General features: G+C 40.9%; 1 protein-coding gene across 4 annotated transcripts in view; it reads right to left on the reverse strand.

The window, feature by feature from the left end:
* KIF13B (kinesin family member 13B) overlaps positions 1–17,233 on the reverse strand; it is a 125,186-nt gene extending 107,953 nt beyond the window's left edge. For 3 of the 4 annotated variants that reach the window (XM_052809273.1, XM_052809271.1, XM_052809270.1), the window contains exons 1-2: positions 17,085–17,233; positions 6,175–6,268 (exon numbers count right to left, since the gene is read on the reverse strand). In XM_052809273.1, the coding sequence (XP_052665233.1) occupies positions 6,175–6,268; positions 17,085–17,139 (149 nt within the window). In that variant the 5' untranslated portion in view covers positions 17,140–17,233. The remainder of the gene's footprint in view (positions 1–6,174; positions 6,269–17,084) is intronic. The other variant, XM_052809272.1, reaches the window with a different exon arrangement.
* Positions 17,234–19,384: the final 2,151 nt, after the last annotated feature.

Genomic DNA, 19,384 nt, shown 5'->3' on the forward strand with positions numbered 1-19,384 from the left:
ACTGTTTTCTTGGGGCAAGGAGTTCTGCAGATTAATTCCATATATAGCATTGCCTTCATACACTTTCCTCATTTTCTGATTATACACATTCTTTCCTAAGGTAGAACAAGTGAAGTGTGCACCCCTACATGCTTCTGCTATCATATATTATTTTTAAAAGTCAAAGTCCTCCTGGTTACTCCTACCAGTCAGCTTTTCTAGTTCATATTTATACACATATACAAGAACACCTATATAATCACATCAGCATTTCCTCTCTAGGCATCTTGACTGTCTGCATGCTGTTCTGGAAGATACGAGGAGAATTGATTAATTGTGCAAAAACTGTAAGATACTATAACGTAGATAACCAAGATCATGATATTTTCAACTTTTGCTAAACTTTCCTGTAACTGGGATTTTTGCCTACCATTCCACATATGTCACATATTTTAGTGAATTGGACAAGTAATATATATGCTTCTTCACATCACAAAGAGATTACTTATAATTGGTTAATGCAAGTTTTTCACTGGTTAATGTACATTTTCCCCAACCAACATACTCCCTTATTTATAATTTTTGTAGAAGAAATTGATGTATGTGCAAGTTTTACCACCTCATTATTCAGGCATTTCCCATGTAGTCAGCTACACTAAGATTAGCGTTTTCCATTTTTATCAAGAGAGCGCAAGACCTGGAATAGTCCACACAGCAAGAGCTGATAAGTCGTGACTTATTTTCAGCTTTTAGCCAGCTTTAAGGAAAGTTCTTGAGTCATGCTAAAGAGACACACACGCATTGCAGCCAGATGAAAGCCAGTTTCACCTGTGCTCTGTGCAGACCAAATATTGTATAACTGCTAACGCTGTGCCAAGCAGGAGCTTATCCTGCCTCTCAGCATGCTCACTGGTGCTGGCTCCACATCGGGCAACACCGTCACAAGATTTCTGGCTAACCAAGAGCAGGCAGAGGGAGCATGTGTGGGCTTGCACAAACGCCGTATTCTAGTTTTTAGCAACTGAGCAAAGAATAGGTGAAAACAGAATCTGATAAGATTGTATTTAGTTCTAAATACACTTTCTGAGCTTGGCAAAAGCTCTGGGCACTTTACCTATTATTTAACATACTATCTAGGCATTTTGTAAACTTTCATGTTCAAGTAGAATACAAAGCTTGGCTCAATAGATATATTTTAATTCCCAGGACCACAGGAGTAGTGTTTTACAATTAGTAAGCCCTTCCAATCCTCCTTTTTTTTTTTTTTTTTTTTTTTAATTTAGAAGCTGCATGTGTTTGTTACCATTCACCCACTTCACACTTAACCCTTCAAAAAGAGTGAACTAATGCTGCTTAGTCCTTCAGACTTCGAGAATTGTTTTCTGGTACCATTTTTTCAATAGCTAAATCTTTGACAGTATTCTGTCTTGGTCCTAATCTTAATTTCTTCTTCAAAAGGATTAAAAGGTTCTTCAGCTTTATAAGAAGAAAAAAACCCTTCAGTCCAAAGACAAACTATGGAAAGTTTTAACACACTGGGCTGTTTATTTCAACGCAACCGCTGCCTGAAGTCCATCATTCATCTGAAATCAGCAATTTATTACCTATTTACTGCATAAGTAGGATTTTTTTTTTATTGTTCTTTTTCACTAAATTCTGTGAGTATTGGTTTTATTCTCTCAACAATCTTTAAATTCATTATGGAAGAAATTTCTCTTTGGGAGTATTATTATTAGTAGCCACAACAAGGTAAGCATCATTTACCTACAGCTCTGAAAGATGACCCTGTTTTAATTACAAGGAAATTAGTCCAAAATTATTTCTCCCCAACCTTTTTCAGCACTGTCATTTGTCTCAGAAAGAAAATGGGAATTGGAATGGTAGAAGAATCCTATAAAAAGTATTCCTTTACAAGTAAAATGTACTTGGGCTTCATCCAGTTTCTCATCAAAGCAGAAATCATCAAGCTCAGATGTTGCAAGGCTACAAAAATCCCCAAGTCTAAGATAATAGTACGCCCCTCCTCAGTTTCCAGAACTCCTTAGAAAACAATCAAATTGAGTTTAAGTATCACAACTTCATGAGCAAAACCTTGTCTGTGTGGATATACAAAAGTAAACTGGTTTAAATCCAGCAATAGATACCTTAAAAGCAAGCCACTTTTAAAAAATATTTATAGAGATATTCAATTATTGAAATATCTATCGCAAAGCACTAATTATAAAGATATTACAAGAGCTGAAAATGAAAAACCCAGCCTGGTTGAACACACTTGTCAGCTTCAGTTAGCTGCACTCATTCCTCGGAATAGTTTTTACCCTGTGCCAGTCTTTGGAATCCCTGTGTTCTGCAAAACAAGAGGAAAAGCTTCTATAAACCACAAATTGTGACAAAAGGACACAGAAGTCAACATTCCTTTCATTTTTAAGCATATTCTCTTAATAAAAAGGCTCAAAGTTGGTTTGTTGGGCAGATTTAATAAATGCTTTGTTTTACAAATATTATGGCTCATTCATAGGCCTGTGCCAGACTAATACACAACTGATTTCTGAGCTTTTATCAGTTACACATCAATTACAGTTATGTCTGCAGTATATAATAAAAGTCCTTTGTCTGACCTGTCAAAAATAATAATTTTTTAAGCCTTTTTAATAGGTCTTGTTTGGGAAATGTAAAATAACAGCACAAGCAAATTGATAGTAGGGGAAAAAAAAAAGGCTATAAAGGAACCTAGAGTAATTAGAGTCTATTTGGAGCTTTTCCAAAAAAATTAATTCCTATAAATATTCCCATTGTTGCCTAGGACTTATCTATTCACTTCAATCAAAACGAGTTCACACCCTCTTTCAAGCCCTAGCCACCAAGTAATAATGCTATGAGTAATCTTTGCAGCACACAGTAAATCTTGTGTTGATAAAGAAACTTTAGCCTTGACCTTTGCAACAGCGAGAACAGACAACTACATAAGGCAAACAAAAAAGTCGACAAGTCATGCTAATGATACTATTCATTTACAGCAAATCCCTGGAGGTTCACACATCCTTGAGAGGGGCGATTTTGATTTAAAGAGGTTGTTTTGGGAAATTTGTGACAAAACTCAAGGCTCTGTAGCAAATAATTTTTTGAAAGCAACTAAAGAAAAGGTTGACCATTTCCACACAGTATAATTTTCATTTTGATACGAGAAACCACCATTCAACCAAAGCCGCCCCCAATAGCCCAAGGTTAGTAACAAAGCCTACCCAGCCTGGAGGTCATCCGATAGATTTTAAAATTGATCTTTTGTACGCGATCAGATTACTGAAACCTGCACAGCACTATTAAGGATTGCTCAATAAAATAACTGCTGCATTTCTCTGTCTCAGGCAAGGTCATTTCTTGGTTAAGGAATAACTAACGGGAGGATGCTAGATTTTTGAAGTCATATGAAAAGAGACTTCTTTTTTTGAGAGCAAGTGTTTTACACACATTTATTAATCCTCAAGTCTCTACAGAAATGTGTAAATAATATATTCAGTTTGTAGACACAGGAGAAAGTGAGATCAATCAGTTACCACCTGGATTTTCAAAACATTCCTTAATTTTTAATGCAAAATTTGAAACAGCTAGAGAGACTTTTTCTGAAGACCTGAAACTGTTTCAGTGGCAATTATATCAACACAATTTGCTATCTCCAAAAGTCAGGTCCCACAGACCTCAAGTTGGGTATCTGTCAAAATATGAGATACATAAAGAGAGTGGACATTTCTGACTTCTTCTGTACACATTCATTCCCAAGTCCCATGGGAAATCAGGAGAGGTGAGGGTATCACTTAAGAACTCCAAAGCCTGCTTCTCCTCTTTAACTCACAGACAACTGAAAACAGCATGTCAGGTATTTGCCATTTTAACTGATGTGACTGGCAGAGATTTTTTGCAGACGGACAGACACATTACATAGATCTCTGGCCTGCGAAGACCACCTTGGGGAAACAGGACAAATATGCATAACTGTGACACAGGCTAATTCACCCATTAAACTATTTATTTACACCTGCCCATCTCCCAGACTTGGTTTCTACCGAGAGGATGGAAGTGGGAAAACATGCATATTGCCCAAAGTCATCGGTTGTTTTTCCAGATGTCACTCCCTGCCAGACCACGGCTGAGTCATGACAAGTGGGGACGTGACAGCACAGATTTCTGTTTCTAAAATTCTTTTCCCAGTTCCTAAATTGACCCTGGCAGCTCAATGAGAAATGCAGCAAAGCTCTTAAGATTTTCAAACTTATCCTGCTCTGCAAGCATCTAAAGAGTCTATTTACAATATTATTTACTTCTCTTTTCTCTGTTTAATTAAAAGCACTCTAGGTTTGCCAGAATTCCTTCAGCTCACTTTAGACACTAGACAAGTCTGAAATCAAAATGAATGATTTTATAGCACAAGGCAAAGTTGTTGACAGTGGATTTGGAAACAGAAGCAGAACCTGAGCATAAATTAACCCCTGAACTTAGAAGAACCGTAACTAAAACTAAGCTTTTCCTTGAGCTGATATTTCAGATTCTTCTGATGGGGCCACAGAAGCCAAGAAAATTTAGCTGCAGCCTCTCTCAAGGCTATTACATGCTAGATAGGACCCTGTTCCAAATCCTCACTACTCCAACTATGTTTTTGAGATATGTTGTCTCACTGTTTGCAGGCAAACGTTTAGTACAGTTAATGGGCCTCCACTTTTCCCTCTTCTATTAAATCAGCCCATATAAATTTACTGTGCTTCCTGCTTAGATTAGCAATGGGTATTTGTGAAAATGCAAATGAAGTATTCTTTGGCCTGGCACACTGGTTTCTCACAGTAGGCTCACCATCTTGTCTGAGACGTCAACACAATTGCCAACCGATTCCTCCCTTGCCAGGGGGCACGATTTGCATGATGTATTCTCTCATGGCTACAGTATGAATATTTTTTAAACATATATTAGGGAGTATAAACTATGCAGCATTTGATTGGTGGCCACGTTTTAGAGAAACTATGAATAACATTCTTAATACAGCTCTGTCTGACTAGGCTTCTGAGAATCTCAATTTCCTGCTATTTTTAGCAGTTCTAAAGGCTCAAATCAACATAGGTATTTGGCAGCTAAACAATACACATGTTTCTGGAGGAGGCAGATACTGATACAAACAGAAACATCCCACCATACACAGCCTGTTTGATTTTAAGTAACTTATTAAAGCTCCAGTCCCACTGTCTGTAATAAGTCTTTCAGCTGGTGACAATAGAAAGTACATATTGCACCTCATGATCTCTTTGCTTTTCCATTTATTACCACTTGGGTTTGAGAAGTTCAAATTATCAGCGATCAGGTAAAGAATACTGCTACTGACCACTGACATACAGATCAGCTTTACATGAAAAAGCTATGATATGTTGCATTTAAACAAAGCTCTTCTATGTGTTTAACTGAATTTTTCTCATTTTCTAAGACCACTTCCTTTTTTTTTTCCAGAAGACAGATCATGGTTGACTGCAGATGCCCAGTAATGGGTTTAGCTTTTTCCTGCACCCCTGTTATTTTGTTTCGTGCATACATTTTTTCTTTTCCTCCCCTTGCGAACAAGTGATAAATTAAGTAGTCACAACCTTAACCCTATCAATTATTACAGGACTTTTCAGTTTCACAGTAGTTTAACAAATTGATGCCAGTTCCAACACAAATTGGTCCCTACCCTTAGCCACCTTTCCAACTACTTTTGATGCATGTAATGCCCCACTGTCAAGACAATCCTAGAGCTACACCTCTCTAGCATGTTCCCATTCCCCTTCTTACACAATGAATACAAGCCCATTATGAGAAAATAATCGTGAAAATTAATTTCATTCCAAAATGACAAACTGTGCCCCACTCAAATTATTTTGCAGATTTAAATTTCTCCTGTTCCATAATAGCATATGAGAATAAATGAAACAGTTCACAGACCCATTAATTGCTAACACATTGTTTAGAGCAGGAAGCAAATGCAGTAAGCACTAGGTTTTCAATGCATCTTGCCAGCATGGTAAAAGCAGCCTTATTTTATAGATGATGGCAATTACATTGCAAAAAGAATATATATTATTTTTTAAATTGAAAACCCTCTATCAAGGCCTACATTTCCTAGTTGTTAGCCTCATATTTAATTCATGAAACCTGACCTTCCTAATTCAAAAATCTTACCTGGCATCTCCTTTTGAAAGGTTGGTGTTTACAGGATGAAGAATAACCTTGTTTGCATCCACATCCACCACACATTTTGTATGCAGATCAAGCTCTATAAAGAAATGAGAAAGTGTCAAGTGCTGCTCCTAAAGCACTAGGATTATGTACACCATTACTTCCTCCAGACACCAAATTTATTCATGCAGTCTGACAGCCACCCATCAGCTAGAGAATAGAAACAGGACTATTGCCAAATTCCACTTCTAGAGATATTCTGATGGGATGGATCCTGTCCAGCTTTAAAGCATGCACTCTTTTCAAAACAAGAAAGAGCACTTAGGTTTTACTGAAGGACAATCAGCATATACAAGGCAGTATGAAATTTCTTCTGGGGAAAGAACCATTAGGCATGGTACCACTTTGACAGCTCTTCTTATTGCTCTCTCAATGCCTTGCACACTCGGAGGGAAAGCTGCCCCTACCATCTGCAGCACATTTTCCCCGGCCACTGTTGTGATACTGCAGCATGCCATGCCAGCTGTCAGTCCTGGGGCACCTGCTTGAAGAAATTCAAGTCCCATCAAAAATAATTTAGGTGCGAGCGTGTAGAAAAGGGCTTATCCCTCCCCACAGGCCCCCAGTCAGCTGGAAAGCCCTCCTCCAAGTGACGCTAAGCAATGGGATATATACTATGAGTAGTAAGAATATTTGGAATGTATAAGAATTCTCAGCCATAGAGGCGGGGGAAACAAAATAAAAGCTTCAGTTAACACTGACAACCATCCAAGGTATCCACCCAATGACAAATGGAGTTAGATATAAAAAAAAAGCACACAGCCACTTGTAATCAAAGTCACTGCCTACAGACACAGGGGCCTGGACATAAACAAGTCCAGTCCTATGTTCTTACACTCCAATGCTGAACCTGGAAAGTGCACCCAAGTGCCGATACCTATAAACATGATACACTAATCACACTCAGCAGGCACTCTGCAACGCCCTCACATGCTGTGATGACAAGGGTCTATGCTGCGTAACCTCCATACGAGGTTCAACACCTCAGCTGAATCACCAAAATATGCTCCTGTCTAATCGAGTTAATTATAATCCTCATCCTCCTTCATCTCTGCTCTTTCCTTCTTTGTCACCTGCACTTGCTCTTTTACCTTACGGCACCTTATAAACTCAGACTGAAAATCTCTCAGGCAAAGACCGCAGATCTTAATTATTGCACAGCACCTTGCAGACTTCTTGCTACTGTTAAATAGCATAAGAGGAAGTTTCTTTCACTGACATTTTTCGAAAGAAATGTTATAGCCTTTTGCTATTTGAAACAAAGGAAGCCAAAGCTCAAGATTACTGGTTATAGCAGGCAGTCACATGAAACTGAAATCCTTCTGAACAAAACTACTCCTCTGTTATTAAACTGTGCTTTTGTAGAAGGAAGAGACAGACAAGTTTCAGAAGCTAGTGTTTATTTTAATTTCTCTCCACACCCTGAAAGCCAATTTACCTATCATTAATATGCAATACATGCTTGCTTAGATGAAATTATATTCTTCATACATCCCATATCCAACAAGTCACTTTATCTTGGTCTGGCTGGTTAGCGATTAACATTCTGTACTGCAGTGACCTGCTTTCGCTCAACTACTGAAGGAGGTTTTTACATGCTACCTCCCTTATGCAAAGCATAAGGTACATGCACTCTGTATATAAGCAGTATGGTCTCTATCACGTTTTTTAATCCATCTCTTGAGAGAGAATGCTGATGGTAGGTCTTGCATCCATGACTGCCCAGTGAACTCAAGGTCTTGCTAGTATGTATTAAACCTCTCTTTGTGAAATACCTTTAAGAAAGGACACAGACAGGATACAAGAGTTCCTAAAGGTCACATGTCCTCACAGGAAAAGAAGAAAAATTCAAAGCCAATTTGTCACGTACAACACACTTTGTCTGATGATCATCATCACAAAGGTAACGTTAAAATCCCTCACCTAGGCATCCTGCAGACAGCAGACAGCACGGTTTCAGAAGATGTGGCGAGCCAACCTAACGGCTATTGCCAAACAGGGAAGTCTCCGTCCTTCCTTCCAGCTGCCTATGCCTGTTGCTCACCTTCTATCACTAATGTGCTCAGCAGACCCCTCTGTAAGTCACTAAGTCACTTCAATGGCAGAAAACTACCCAACATAAAAAACGGATGTATTCAGACACACAGAAAGTTACATCAGCCCAGTGAAAGGCCTGAAGAGCATCTAAGGCCATGCAAACGAGTGGGTAGACCTGTACGGGTGGGAAGAGAGGAGGCAGAAGAGTGAGACCTTCTCCCAGCAGAGATGAACTGCTACATGAGCTCATGGTGGCCCATGAAATAAACCCCTAAGAAACAGTTATATTCAGCCTCTAAGCTGGGTTAGGTATCCAGACAGCCTTAAGGCTACTTATCCCAGTTATCTTGGCAAAAGACTCACATGGCAGCTCTCCTTTTAGCTGAAGAAATAGTTTAAATTCTGTTTTAATAGCATATCATACACTTCCTACAAATTCTGGCTCCACTACAAAGTATGTTCTTTGACTGATTTCTGATTTCTTTAATGCTTCCAGTAGGTTGAGAGATGAATCTTATATTAGCCACTACTGAAAATCTTATCATCTTAATTTCCACCTCATTAAGTTTTTAATATTACTAAAGCAGGTTAGCCTTATAGACAAATTACCTTCCTGCTTTTTTGGATATGATCACACATTGATTCCACCCTTACTTCTACTAGTTTCAGTGTCTCCTAGGTAAGCAGCGTACTCGCTGACCCTGAACAACAAGCAAAGTTAGGATGCATCAAGATTAAGATGATAAGCACGCACATCCAAAACCACCAATTAGTTCATCTTGTAGTAAGGACTCATCTTTTGAGGCTTGGTATTATTATTTCTTTCAACTATACAGGTTTGGTTTTTTCAGGCAGCACGAAATTTAGGTGAAGTTAAAAGATGACAGAAGCAGGTCAGTGTCAAACTTTGGAGATTTATCACAAATCTTGTAGCTCAACAAGATTTAAAATCTCACCTATTATTATTGCTAACCTGCTTCTACCTTCAGTCATTACCAAGCAAACACAATCAACTACTCATTTGCTTCATCAAATCAAGAAACTAATCAGCTAATTGCTTTTTGAAAAATTAAAACTCAAACTCTCAACATCTCAAGAAACATTTATTGCAGGGAATGAAAGCCTCTTTCATAGTTTCAGAGTAAGAGAGCTGTGACGTCCATAATAAAAGGGTAACACGTATCTTAGTCACTTTTCCACATTTACATTTCATAGCTGTAGAAGTGCTAAGCAAAGCTGGGCTGAGTGCAAGAGTAATTGTTAAGTCACGTGTGTTCAAGATGCTCACAGAGTCTCTCCGATGACTTTATTTTACTTGTGAAACTGGAAGGTGGGGCTTGAAGGAAGCCATTCTCCTTCCCAGTTCCCCTGATTTTTCAGCTCCTCACAAAAGTTTCCTAAGACAATAAAAACTGGGATTCAAGCAATGCAGATCTTAGCTGAAACCACACTCGTGTAAATCCTAAATGACTATGCCCTCGATAAAAGCCTTATGGGTGCTGTAAAAAGAATTCACACCACCCATATGCACTTTGGGCTTTTTCATTAGCCTAAGAAATTCAGTGCATTTCAAACAGGGTGGAAAAGTCAGTGAGCAAGAGAGAGCAGGAAAAGCAAAACCAGGAGCAGCGTATCACCACATGCAATGGTGGGTTCAGCAGGCACTGATATATTCCCAACAACAGGTAGGAGTTTACATTCCCTTTGTACTTGCAGCCACACCTCTGGTAATCATAAACTCAACATAGCAGATTTTCCACAACAGTGTTAGGAAACACTAGCAAAGGTGCAACTTTAAAATGTACTAAACAGGTTTGGGGCAGAGGCAAAGAGTGTATGTAAATCCTGGAGGAAGGGGAGAGAAGTATTTTGGAAAATGTCGGATGTTTTCAACTCTGCGAAACCTCCATCTTTGTCCATGAATCATTTAGGGAACTGTCTTCATAGATTAGCTGCGACTAATGACAACACTGGTTGAATAATGATGTACCCAACTCACTCACTCTACTAGGGTACGGAATCAAACCCAACTGCATCATGTGGAATAATGAAAACATCCAAGCTGCCATGCAGTGATACTGGAGCTTTTTCAGCCACTATCCTAAAAAGTCAGCCCACCTTTAAGGTTACGATATTTCAGAACCAAACCCAAATGATCCTAATAGATAGCTTTTACAGAGCAGTTCAAAATAATCTTAAAATGAAAGATGATACAGTAAATAAGTTTGTCTGTAATTTATTAAACTAGTGGTTGAGACCGTGGCATCATAATGGCTTTTAGTACAACAGCCACGGCAGCTGACAAGTCTGTTACAACTTACTTGACCTTCCATATTTTCTTCTTTATATAGTCTATTTTTTCACATTGTATAAGATGAATTAAGTGAAAGCATTTCCCAATTCATCAAGAGCCTTTATTTCCGTATAAATTTTTCCATCAGATTTCAATTTAAGAAACTAGTTTCTGATGGTTGACAGTTTTTCAGCCCTTTCAAATACCATTTGATCCTAAACCCCACTGAAACAAAGGTGTGAACCTGGTGTTATGACACATGGTGAATAAAATTTGTGACAGACTCCTCCTGGTCCCACTACCAGGTTTAGGGCAGCTGGACCTGCACTGACACCTAAGGACCCCTTGGAGACAGGACATTAGGCTTGATAGTATCACTGGGAACCAGCATGGCTGCTTTTGTAGAGTTTCAGAAAAGCTAACTGAAGTATAAAAAATAAAATGTGAAAGGTTTAAAGTGCATGTACTAAGCTCATAAGCCAAAATTGGCCCCAGATACAAAAGCTCAGAATAATCTCCTATAAAGACTGAGACGATAGAAATTTTGTATTTTAAATTGCCAGTAGATTTTCAAGAGATTAACATTCCCTTGAAGGTTAGAACTGGAATGTTTTGGCCTGAGCCTTCAGGTTGTATTGAATAAGAAATTACAGTTGGTTTCTTGTACCTTTCTTGGTCCGAAAAAGCAAACAGCAATAACACTGATAAATGTTTAAATAGTAACTTAAAAATATTTAAAAGTTTATTTATCACACAAATTAAATGAATGCCAGCTAAAAAACCCCAGAGGCTGTTGGGTGTTTTGGGGTTTTTTGGGGGGGGTTTTTGTTTGTTTGAAAAAGAAATCTGAAAGCAAGTTCAAACACAACAGGTCCTCAAGTTTCCCTGCCAATATTTGTTGCCTTTGAGTGACATTTCTCTCTGCCCTTTGCTATGTAGAAGCCAACACAAATAAAGGAAAAACTGACTATATGAGAGACCGTAAAAATAACTTACATCTAAATGACAATGCTAAGAGCTTAAATGCAAAAAAATAGTTACTGTCATAGCACTTTTAGGGCATTAATTATAAGACATAGTGACTGATACATTCTGGACAAAAATACAGTAATTTGACTTGTCCCTTAAGTCTACCAACATGAAGTCTACACAGGCATCTTTCAAGCTTCTCTGCTATATATATATATATATGAACTGTGCAAATATAATTCATGAAATTTTCAGTTTGCAGCAATTAAAGATCATTAAATATGTATGAGTGCATCTGGAAGAGCACACAATACTATCTAATCTTGATGATGAGGTGTAAGTCGACTCAAACTTGTGAGTACACTGAAAGCAAGCAAACTCTCCTCACATGTTAACACTACATTGCCCAAATGGTAAAAAATTTATTCTATCTTCTGCTGTTTCATTTTCTGCAAGAAAAGAGCTTGCCAAACGGCTTTGGTAAAGGCCCTCTGTGTATCCGGACATTAACCTTACTCACAGTCAGTTCTGCTGCTGCATGCACTGCTTGGCTCACGGAGACTAAGTAAATAAATCAGTCTGGTGACTTTCTGATGCAGCAAAGAGCTCTGAGGAAGTTCAACACACAACTCCGTGCTGCTGCTTTGTTTCAGGCTTCAGAGTTAACAGGAACGAAATGCGATAGTGTTTGCTCTGCCACCAACCACCCAAAAGCCAAGGCAGAACTATTCACAGTGTGTGTATCTGATCTTCTGTTGACTTCAGGAGGAACAAGCAAACGTGAAACCAGAGCAGCAAGGTAATCTCATACTGCACTTTAGGCTAGCTCTAAAGATGTAATTAGCACAAGAATTGCTTGCCTTTGTGGCATGCACATTGGACTGACTGGTAGTCTCGCCAGAGACTTTGGCTGCGGGGAGTAAGCTTGTAACACCTCAGGAGTTCTCAAAATACCATTGCCTCACTGAGGAATGCAAGATGAAACACTAACTCTACATGCTTTATCCATTTGTCACTGTACCTCTAGGTTAGTCCTGCTCATACCACACACACTATTTCATAGGTTATCAACAATCACCAGGAAATATTAAAAACTCTAGGCACTCATGTATGACAGATAATGGTGAAGAAAAGCCTTGTGTTTTGCTTATTGCCATCAGGATACAGCAGGTGCCACTTCATTTACTCTAATACCATAATTAATCTTGTAAGACTGCTTGCACAAACTCCAATTTATAGATAAATTGTTTCTGTTGTAATCTCCAGTGGAAAAACAAAACAAAACAAAACCCCAAACAAAAACACAAGAACAACTCCTGCTTCCTCCCCAAAACATTTCAAGTGACTGGAAATGCAACCTCCTCCAAAGAGTAGGAGGACATAAAATTAGCACCTAACACCGTGGTCAGAAGCTTGCACAGATACAGAAGCAAATTCCTTCTTTACAAGCACTGGAGACAGAATCTTTACCATCAAAGCACAAAAAGATCCCTGTTTGAACACAGAACCTAGTCTGGATGAATACACACATTAACATAATAGATGCCTGTAAATACACATTCAGGTAAATTAGATACTTAAACTGGAAGCTATAGGTTTTACACCACAATCCTACAAACAGTTTAATCCGGCAGCGTTGCCAGCATACAGGCTGTGGTCCCATACTGCTTAACCCTGACCTGGCACACCCACACCACCACTCCCCACCTGAGCTGTGAAATGCCACCACCCACCCTTGTGCCAGCACCGGTACTTCTATTGCTCCTCAATAAATGCATTCAAAGCACTAAACACAATTTTTTGCAGTTAGTTTCCTGCCTTTCTTGTTCAAACAGAAAAGTATTAACCCAAGTGAGATGTAGCAACACAACAGCAGTAGTTTTGACTGGCTTCAGCCATACCCCTGAGCAAAAGTCACATTCTTTTAGTACTGACAAAAGATGTTATATTTTAATTAACACTACACTGAATTGATTCAAAGGCACAGGGAAACACAAGGACTTGAACATACTTATGGGATGCCTGTACACCAGCATCACCTGAAAACAAAATATTCAGTAAGACAAATCTTAATTAAAAAGCCTCCAGCTGTCTTGCTTTGCTTCATGGTATGGCTTGAGCTTTGCACAGCGTTTACCCGAAATATAACGAACATCTGCTAAGTGAATTCAGTGAATTCAAACACTGACAATATTCAAAAAGGAAATCCACTGCAACTCTAAAATACAACAGCAAAAGAACTTACTGATTGTTATCAAAAACCCATCTGAAAAAAGCAGTGCACTAGGAAATACTTTAGTGAATGACAAAACCGAGAAAACAGAAGACTAAGAGTCTTATCTAACAAAACAGTACTGAACTATTTAATTCATAATAGCACGCTAATCGAGACCCCAGTTTGCAAAGTAGAAAGCATGCAAAAAAAGAAGTCACTATTGCTACCTAGCAGAGCCTACAACTTTAGGCTGCAAGTGTGTTGACATAGCAGTTTTACAAAGCATGACTTCCAAACACAGTTTGTAGGATTGAGGTCTAATTTGAAGCAAGATGCAGAAAAGTAACCTAGATGCAAAAAACCCCAAGAAACCCAAGTACAATTACGAATGCTTCCCCTCACTGCTAAAAATTAGTACTATAAACTTAGTTTATAGATTATCACTTCACATGAGAATGAAGCAGGACCCTCAACACTATCACCTTGAAATGTGAGTACTATGAATAACCAACCATTTGACATAGAAATCCCTTCAACATGCACGCAAGGAACCTATTATACTTTTATGAGCTGTATAAATTAGTAATAGTTAAACATACCACTTTTATTAACCTAATAAACCCTCGCCTTAAGAAATTCATAATTCAAACACTAAAGACAACCACCACCACCACAAGTAAACACTGAGAATATTTCAAAGCTTAAATTTCAACAATTGTAACCATCTGACAGGTTTGCAATTTTAAGCCCTTCGGTGCAGAGGGAAGGAAAGAACATTACTCGTGATCCTGAAGAAAACAAATACTTGCTTCAGGTCCAAAGCCCCAGAACTTCATACAAATACTACTTAGAACAAAGTGCATATGGGAGAACTTCCAAGAAAGCCGCCTCTTGCCTCAAAGCCTATTAAAAAAGCAAAGCCACAGAAGTCTTAAAACTGGATGACTCTTCAGAAAATCAGTTACACAAACTCTTAAATTTAACATTAAATAGGTAAGAAGAATACTAGGCTTCACATCACTGTTTGTTTCTATAAATTCTAGGAGCACCAGAAATACTGCACAGAGGTATCAGTTGTTTAGAACTGACCAAAACATCTGGACTGCGACAAATAATCTGCTCAAAAAAAAAAAAAAAAAATCAATTCCAGGGCATTTTGTTTCAGGGAGAAAAAGACATTGATCTTTTAGGCTAGACTTACATGGAATTAGGTATCACTCACTAAATAAGAGGATGCTTTAATAACTGCAAAGCGGTTCTTACAGAGAGGAGGTATGCCCCAATTGCCAAGCTACATGCCAAGAGCATGGGGTTCAGGTCCCTCTTCTCTCTGATGAACAGCAAGGACTGATATCAAATGTCCCTGGCTCTTGGATGAGCCTCCTAACAACCAGGCTACAGTCATCCTCTCTAATCCATAACATTTTTAAGTTTATACAGAAAAAAATAGCTCTGGTAACAAGACACGCTCTCCCATTCTCCCAGATTCATGCAGCTCAGTGTTAGGATATTCTCCAGGAAGGCAGGAGCTTCAAATAGATGTATTGCTCTAAATCTATAATCTGCCATCATTTTTCCCCCTTTACTTCCACCACTTCTTCCCCACATATATTTTCTGCAGAACTCAGTCCCTAGCTGGAAACAGCTTGAAGACCACTACATGTGCACAAACTCAGGGCTGAACATAGGTAGAATATATGCCAGGAGTAAGAGGTGCATTATTCATCCTTGGCGATTCAAAACTTGACTGAATGAGGCCCTGTCCAACCTTATCAAATTTGACCTGCTCTGAGCAGCAAGTTGGACTAGAGACCTTCAGAGGTCCCTTCCAACCTGAATTATTGTATAATCCCGGGGGTAAAGAACACTACACAGTCAGAAGATGTCTGGGTCACAGCCAAGGAAATGACCTATGACAGGAAAGGGACATGAGCAAGAGGAAAGCCTATGTCTATCACTGAAACAAAGCACCACCTTTCAGCTCCTTTCCATCCCAGCTCCCACCAACTCCTCCACACTGTCACTCAATCTCCGCCAAGCAATTCTCCACAAGGATGGGTCCCTCCTCGGTTTTGAGGACTGCTACCTGAAATTTAACAAAATGCAGATTTTGGTCAAAATATCCTCGATTGCCCTAACCCACCAGACTGTAACGACATCAGCTCCGTCTCCTCTGTTTTGGATGTGGGACTCAAGAGCTCTTGTGAACTCAGTTTGACATTCCCCTGCTTTTATTTTAAAAGGTATGGAAATACTCTATTCAATACTTTAACCTTCTTTTTTTCTTATTTATTGAAAGGAATTAAAGAGTTTCAGATCACGTAGAAGATAAAGGGCTTCCCCCCCCCCTTTTTGCTTCAGCTGTTAAACTGACTTCTCTTGATTCCCTTTCCCCAAAAGGAATTATTGGCACACTTCTGTGAGAATGAGGGGAAAAAAAGCCACCCTACACATTTCTTGGATTTTTGCCTTCTTCACCTTCCCATTCCTTGGCTGAAGTTGCCTTTTCATACTTGCTTCCTCATCATCTAGAGCAAGTTTTTCTAATTAAGACAAGTAATAAACATTTAAACAGATGCCCAGACCACAGTCTCATTAACATAACCCTTAGGCAAGTTTCGTTGAGGGGAAGAAAAAAAAAAAAACAAAACACCAACCCAACAACAAAAAAATCTTCTCTTGTCAATTCTCCCTTCCTCTTCCATGTTTTACTGTTTGTTTTTGTTTCTTTTGTCCTTAGAGTGCCTCTGTGATCTGGTGAACTCTGTCCCACTCAATCACCGAGGGGTACGAAGAGGAGTTACAGAGCCGAGGGCTGAATTAGCACAGAAAGAGGGGGATTTTCCCCCAGAAAGCAGGAAGAAGGAAGAGCTCTCCCAACGGGGAACAGGGCACAGCCCGGCTGTAAAGCAGGTGCAAGAGGTGTGGAGAAGGGGAGGCAAAAAAAAAAAAAAAAGAAAGCAGCCATAAACCATAAGCCAGGGCGAGTTTAGGAAAAAGATGTCAGGAGAGGGGAGTGAAGACAGCTGCTTGGCGAGAGCTGCTCGGCTTCGCCCCCAAACCTCCCTGTACCTACACGGGCGCGCACAATAAATAAATATACACATCCACACCCCCCCTACCGACACATACACCTATAAACACGCCCCCGCGCCGGGTCGCACACACCTATACACCCACGGGCAGGCACCCCTGCCCCTACAGACACCTGTGGGGACAGGCACCCCCCGGCCTCCCGCCCCGCTCTGCCCCTCGGGCCCGCTCCCCTCACACACAGCCACACGCCGCAGACACCCGCCCCGGGAGCGCGGGAGGGTCGCTGAGGGAGGAGGCTCTCACCTCGCCGGTTCATGGGGCGGACGCGCACCGCCACCTTGACTTTGGAGTCCCCCATCGCGCCTCTCACGACCTCCCGGCTCCCTCGTCCCTCCTCGGCTTCCGTCTACGGAGGGACAGACACCCGGCGGCGCGGGGAGGAGCGCGGAGCGGAGCGGGGCGGGCGGGCGGGCGGGCGGGGGTGAGACCGGGGGCGGTAAGAGGGAGGCACCGTGCGTGACCAACGTCCGGCCGGACTACAGCTCCCAGCGTGCAGCGCGGCGGCTCGCTGGGAGCGGGGAGGGGCGCGGCGTGGCGCGCTGCAGGCTGGGAGCTGTAGTCCCGCCCGCGGCGCCCGCCTGGAGGGGAAGCGTTGCATGCTGGGATAGGTAGTCCTCTAGGAGAGAGGCGTTTCGTGAGGGGGCGAGCCCCAAATGGCGCTTGCGGCTTGTGTTGTACCACAGGGCGCTGACGGGGGGGGGGGTCTCAGGGTCACGCCAGGTCCTGCCACTCATCTCCTGGGTGAGTGAACCCCGTCGGGCCCTTTTTGGGGGGGAAACGCTGGGATTTTTTGTGCCGAGCGGACGGCAGCATCGCCGGCAAGACCAAAAACCTCACCTCACCTCAAGATTTACTCGGGGAGTAACAAAGCAAGACGGCATTGCTTTGGGGGTCGGTGGGGGTTCCTGTCCGTTGGAAACGACGTCACGCTGAATATCACGAACCGTAACCCAACATAGAGACCGTGGTTTTTAAGACGATGACCGAGTCTGGCTTCACAGAGCGACCTCTGATACTCTGTCAACACACGGTTATTAACGGGCCCGTTGCGATTGGCTTAGCGAAGGCAGCTCACCGAAAGAGCTCAACAGTAATAATCGGAGACGGTTTGAACAATATTACAATTTATCCCCATTAGACAGCTCGACTGCTCAACCGCAGCTACTGATTGCAAAGACCCAGAACGAAACGGTAATGCACAGATGCAAAAAAAAAACCCCAAAAACCTCATTTAAATGGTCATGGTTGAAAACCCTTGCAGCTGCTATTTTAGTTCAAAACAAGGATTCTCTCTGTGTTATTTTGAAAGGCCAGATTTCAGCAAGGACAGGAAAAAACCAAATTCAGAATTGTAATCCTTTGGCCCTTCAACATCGAACGAGGTTCTCTGACAGAAATAAATAAATCACATGTTTCCAAGTGGCTTTGAGATAAGATTTCAGAAGGTAGTGCTTCTTGCCCAGAAGAATTGCACTCAATATCTATCATTTCATGCCTGCCTGACCTGAAGAATATCTTGTCAAGGCAGAGAGAAAATTAAGTTGGCATTTAAGTAACACTGGGATTAATGTCCATGTTCTTAAGAGCATCCCAAGCGAGCATGAGGGTTAAGAAGATGACTTGAAGTTAAAAAAAAAATTAAATAACAGAAGGTCAGACCAAGCAGGGTGGCAAAAGCTTGAAACAAAAATTTAGTTTTTGCCTGTAGCAGCAGAAAGCATCAGCTCCTCGGCATGCTGCGCTCGCGATTCAGCCCTACAGCCCTGTGCTGCGGAAGATTCGTGTTGGGAGAGGGGACGACCCGCTTTCAGCCTGCACAGTTGGTTCTTGCACTTGTGAACTTGAGGATCCAATTACAGGATGAAACCCGGCTTTGAACTTGTGGTATTTTCCAGCTGGGGCCTCAGCAAACCGCACCAACGTTTTCTGAAACTGAGCACTTCTCGATGGAGATAAATATAAGCATGGCTTTACAGCTGGGCACCATGAGCAGCAAGTGTGTGTGGGGGGGGGTTTACATCAGGTTGAGTCACCTGGAATCTAATTTAAATAAATGGGATGAAATGCACCAGATGTGCATACTGCTGGGGATAGCAGGTGTCACCCAAATCCAGTTGTTCCTCCTGTATCTTCTCCTCTGGTGTTAGTTATCATTGTTCTCTCTGTTACATGTAAAATCAAACAGTAAGTCTTTTGGGGAAAGGATTGCATATCACCTTTTTATTTGTTAGAAAGAGGTGCCAGCATGTTTTAAGTGCCATGCACATGGACAATAACAGATGCAAGCATACAATTCTTGCAAGCTTTGCTCCAGTTTTCTACTCGGAATGAAGAATTTATTTTAAAATCTGAAAAATCACCCTTTAGCCTTCCTTCAGTTCTAACTGGCAAAGAGAAACCAGATTTGCACCTGATGGTTTCTACGTTCTGCAAACTTCTTCAAAGATGGAGACATCCTTAGAGCCCAAAGAACCATCCTCAGCTTCCACATTGGGTTTTATAGGGGCTCTGGGAAGGCATGCGGGAGCAATAACTTCTCATGG

The sequence above is a fragment of the Harpia harpyja genome, chromosome 15 (assembly GCF_026419915.1).
Source record: "Harpia harpyja isolate bHarHar1 chromosome 15, bHarHar1 primary haplotype, whole genome shotgun sequence".
In the NCBI taxonomy this organism is placed as follows: domain Eukaryota; kingdom Metazoa; phylum Chordata; class Aves; order Accipitriformes; family Accipitridae; genus Harpia; species Harpia harpyja.